General features: G+C 35.3%; 1 protein-coding gene and 1 long non-coding RNA gene across 2 annotated transcripts; one reads left to right on the top strand and one right to left on the bottom strand.

The window, feature by feature from the left end:
• Positions 1 to 6: 6 nt before the first annotated feature.
• Positions 7 to 754, bottom strand: LOC118736847. The gene is made up of 3 exons (XR_004992773.1): positions 635 to 754; positions 230 to 570; positions 7 to 165 (listed from the first exon to the last, which is right to left on the bottom strand). It is a non-coding gene; the product is annotated as an uncharacterized LOC118736847 (long non-coding RNA).
• A 1,598-nt stretch (positions 755 to 2,352) lies between these two features.
• LOC118736826 (zinc finger protein 675-like) lies at positions 2,353 to 4,824 on the top strand. Its single transcript, XM_036466883.1, has 5 exons — positions 2,353 to 2,866; positions 3,082 to 3,632; positions 3,709 to 3,843; positions 3,893 to 4,003; positions 4,056 to 4,824. The coding sequence occupies exons 1-5, from the start codon at positions 2,711 to 2,713 to the stop codon at positions 4,189 to 4,191; spliced, it is 1,089 nt and encodes a 362-aa protein (XP_036322776.1). The 5' UTR covers positions 2,353 to 2,710; the 3' UTR covers positions 4,192 to 4,824.
• Positions 4,825 to 4,856: the final 32 nt, after the last annotated feature.

Raw genomic sequence — 4,856 nt, 5'->3', positions numbered from 1 at the left:
TATCATCTTCGAGCGCACCTACAAACACTGCTGCATCAGAACGATCCTCGCTCTAAAACACTGCTCAAGCAAATTAGGCGTGAGGAATATCAAATGTCTGTGTAAAGAAGTCGCTGACTGTTTCTACAGCAGTATTCAATGAAAAGTAGGTATATGAATTCTTTGCTATGAAATACATATAATAAGATTATATAAAACGATAAACAGTAGTTTTTAGCGCAAATTGTACTTGCATTATGTCCTTTGTATTTGAATATTGATTGAATGTGCGCTCACATTTAAAGTTGCTTTGGAATACAAGGAAGCTTGTAAAAATCCTTTTTATATCAAATATGCTTTTTCTACGCATTTTTCTGTGAAACAGCCAGAAAGTCCTTCCGTCACTGCTGACAGTTGTATAACCCCGCGTTTGCACAAGGCAAGACCAATGAGGATATGCACGTTATATCGTTTGAGTAAAGTAGGCATCCAGACAATAAACTGTCTTCGAAATGCCAGAGACAGTGATGAAAACATCAAGAGAATTGGAAATATCTTTGTAAATCAAATGTGAATGTTTTGCTATTGTATCTGAAAAATTGATTTGTGTAAACCATATATGTAATACTCCTATATTGGCAGTAAGAGCTAGTACCGTCCGAAAACACTACAGTACAGATATGTCAATAAACACGACAGAAAAGAAACACATACGTTTATAAATAAACATGTCCACAATACATTGACAAAAACGGCACTCAAGTACACAATACATTGACAAAAACGTTACTAGACTGTCTCGCTTTGATTTCAGAATGCTTACACATTGAGATGTTAGCTTACTACCAATATAGAAGTATTACATATATGGTGTAAACCCCAACTACGCGGCCATAAGGAACAGCTGATTTTTTGTTTGCAGACGCAACACGATTGTGGCGTATCTCTACGGTACGTACGCCACTTCGCTTACTGCCATCCCTAAATTGGCGCGTCAAGCGCCAAACAACTGTCAAAAATCCTCATGCCCATACAATTTGTATGAAGCATCCCACAATAACGCGGCGCTAACGCCGAGCAAATGGAATTTTCATTTTTGACAGGGCGTTAAGTGTTGAAGTTGGATGCGGAAGACGGAAAGAAAGAGAAAGGACAAAAAAGTGAAAGAGGAAACGAGAATAAAAACGAGAGGATCTGAGAAAACGTCAAAAATTACGACGCGTTGATTTGGGGATAGCGCGCGCTGACACTCGTCGACAATGGATAACGCAACGCTTAGCGCTCCAATTTAGGGACGGCAGTTACTTTTCCGTTATTGATGAACAAGTACCCATTCTGACCGGCCTATCAAAGTGTTCATTGGGCCATATGAATAAAAAAAAGCAATTGCTTTTTCTTAAATATCAGACATTTTACTCGATTTATTCAAACAAAATTGAAGTAAACGGTATGAAAGTTTAAGATAAAGCAATTGCTTAGTTTTTGTTCATACGGCCCATTGTCATATTACATCCGATAGCAAATTTTGTAAAATACAAAAATGGAAAATAGCACTAAAGGTTCAGAAATGTAGGTATTGGTTTATTTTATTAGCTATATGAGATAGATACACATATGCTACGTTTATACGTAAGCTATTTGCAAATACCTAACTCACCGTTTATTCGATGGTGAAAAATTATTTTTTAATATTGCCTGATTATAAAAAGGCAATAATATGACCATCGAAAAAGAAAAAAAGTTAAAAACGGCCGCGTCTTGATTATAAAAAAAACAATAAGATGGCCATCGAAAAAGAAAATTAACCTAAGTATGGCGGCATCTTGCGCCTATTTGCAAATAGTACCACTAATCAATACTTATTTGCGTGATTTAGTTATTTGCAAATAAAAAATTAACTCTTCGTTTATACGGCAAATTTTCCATTTTGCAAATTGTTATTCGCAAATAATACGTGCGTATAAACGTAGTAATAAAATCATTGTGTAGAACTGATTTCTTAATTCCGGGCACGAAAAGTGGTTTTTTGCGTTCCGCACGCTCTAGGCACTTTTGGCACGGGTTGACACAATTTTGGCACTTGTGAAAGAGTAAACTTATTTTTACGCTCTAATTACCGAAACAGCCCGGAAAGCGCGGAAACCTATTGTCCAAATATTCGATACTGGAAAAGTATTGCATATTTCTTAAAATTTTAATCTAACCAGTATTCATCGGATATGGACATCAGGGGCACCCTTTCTGTGATGTGTACCCTGTTAACCTGATTCTATTATTCGGCACAGCGATATTTGGATCGTGCCGTGTGTCAATTTTTTGTAATCCATCAATATGGATCACGATCCAAATATCGCGATGTTGTTGTAACAGCATACAAATTTTCCAAAGAGTTTTTGGGGAGTGTTGCTGGAGCGACAGTCCTTGGCCTTATATAAAGCTGGGTCGTTCCGGTAACGTAGACCCGTCTGTCGTGAGAACGCAAACATCGCGATCCGTATTGATGGTGTGACAGGCCCATAAAAATATCGATGTATTTCTCCATTATTTTCTGCAAAAATATCGATATTTTTTCACCCAAACCTCGTTGATTCATCCCTACTTGACCGATATCTTTGTTATTTCCTTTATAAATTTTAGCGAATTTTCGTAACAAAACTACAGAATATTAGATATAATTAAGTTTTTATATGGTGAAAACTCATTATGAAATAATGAAAGGTGTTATTGCATCATGGTGAAAACTAAGCTGGAATTGGATGCACCGACTATTGTGTGCCGCATTTGTCTTCAAAGCGGAGAAACGGGAGAAGAAATGGCATCTATCTTCGACAAGGATGCGGACTCGGTATACCTATACAAGAAAATTGAGCGTTGTGGAGGCATAAAGGCAATTACAACATATAAAATATTATACAAGGCCAATAAATAAAGACTAAATTTAATAAAATAACGAGATAAGTTTAGTGCAAAATATAAATATTTTTTTCATATGGAGATAAACCATAATTTATTTTAGTTTTTTTTTTTTGTTAGAGTGTAATAAATGGCCGAACAAACCATAATTTATTAAGATGCATTCTAAAACACGAAATTACCTTACAGATCCTTACCGAGCCGAAACTTCCTGCAAACATATGCAAGAAGTGCAACGCTTTTCTTATAATTGCTCATAAATTTCGAATTATATGCAAAAATTCCGACAATTATTTACGAAAATTTGTCTGCAAATCCTCTAAACCCAACAAAAATGAAGAAAACCAGCCGGAATACATCCAGGAATACAGTAAAAAAAAACCTGTAAAAACAGAAGTACTAAATGCTAAAGCACCCACCGTTAATGAATCGCAACATGATATTAACTATGAAGAGGTAGTCATTTACTCAGAAGAGTTCATGCTTGATGAAGGAGTGGATGACGATTTAATTATCGAAGATTATGGCGATAGTTCACAAGAATCTCAGGATCAACTCCAACCGATGTCCACTTTCGGAACACCAGAAAAAGGAAATTGCGAAAAAATAACTGAACAAAATAAAATTAAGAAAGAGAAACAGATTCATATTTGTGAAATCTGCGGCAATATATATCCCCGAAACTATGAGCTTCAGGTGCATATGAGGCGTCATCGAAATGAGCGCATCTACGAATGCGAGTAAGTCAAGTTGAGAACTCAGCTGTATAGGTACGTTGATTTAGAGAAATCCTATTCAAGTTTTACCAACTTATAGAATTTGTGGTAATTCGTTTCATCTTAATTCTGAATTGACTCGACACATACGCACACATACTGGAGAGCGACCGTACGCGTGCCGATATTGCGAACGTACATTCTCTTCTCGCTCCTCTAGGATTGATCATGAGAGGTAAAATTCATTTGAAAACTAGAGGAATCTTAATTGCATTTTAATTTAGGGTGCACCGAAATGAACGGCCTTACAATTGCGATATCTGTGGCAAAAATTTCTCCTATTCAAGTGTTTTAAAATCGCATAAGCTAACACACACTGGCGAAAAACTATTTAGGTATGTATCTTATATAGTTTTGAGTAGGTATTTAATTAAAATTTGTAAATAGCTGCGGCATTTGTGGTAAACGCTTTACACGAGGTCACCATCTGCGGGCGCACTTGGAGACACTGCAGCATCAAAATGATCCCCGTTCCAAAGAGCTTATTAAGCAAATTAAGCGCCAAGAACTTAGCAATGTATGAAAATGTTCCACTATTTCTTCTGGTATATTTGGTATACATTTGATAAACATATGTACATATATGTTTTTTCTAATTTTAAATATTGATTGCCCGTAAAATATTAAATTAATACATTCTAAGTTTAAAAGCAGTAATATAAATAAGTTAAGGAAGCATCCCTCTAACTTACCCTCAATAAACAATAAAAAAATGTAGATTTATTATTGGCTGCATTTTTAATTTATTTTAATTGAACGTATATAGGGTCCTCACAAATTATTTAACTGTTTTTTCTCAGATTTACGGATATTTTGTTTTTGTGAATTCAACCAATAAAAATAACACTATTTGTAAATAAAACTGACAACTATCAAAGACACGAGATCGGTGTGAAGACATAGTGTAAGAAGTTTGGTTTTCTTAAATTTTTCCCTCTGAGCTCCTCCGTCGGGGAAAATTCCACAACAAATGAGACGATTTTTTACCAGAGATCGGGAAAATAACCATCGACTTTTTATGGCGTTTATCACTGACACAAACACAAACCTCTCAAGCAAAATGTGTTTCTCACCGTGGCAAATCTCTGTGTTTTCTACTGTGGGTTATTTATAATTTAGAAATAACATACATACCGATTTCTAAGTCTTTATTATTTCATTTTAGTTAGTTTTTTATAAAAATATAGT

Source organism: Rhagoletis pomonella, unplaced genomic scaffold (assembly GCF_013731165.1).
Source record: "Rhagoletis pomonella isolate Grant_MI unplaced genomic scaffold, Rhpom_1.0 Rhpom_scaffold_00001, whole genome shotgun sequence".
Lineage (NCBI taxonomy): Eukaryota > Metazoa > Arthropoda > Insecta > Diptera > Tephritidae > Rhagoletis > Rhagoletis pomonella.
The sequence above is the reverse complement of the archived record's forward strand: the minus strand, read 5'-3'. Positions and strand labels throughout refer to the sequence as shown.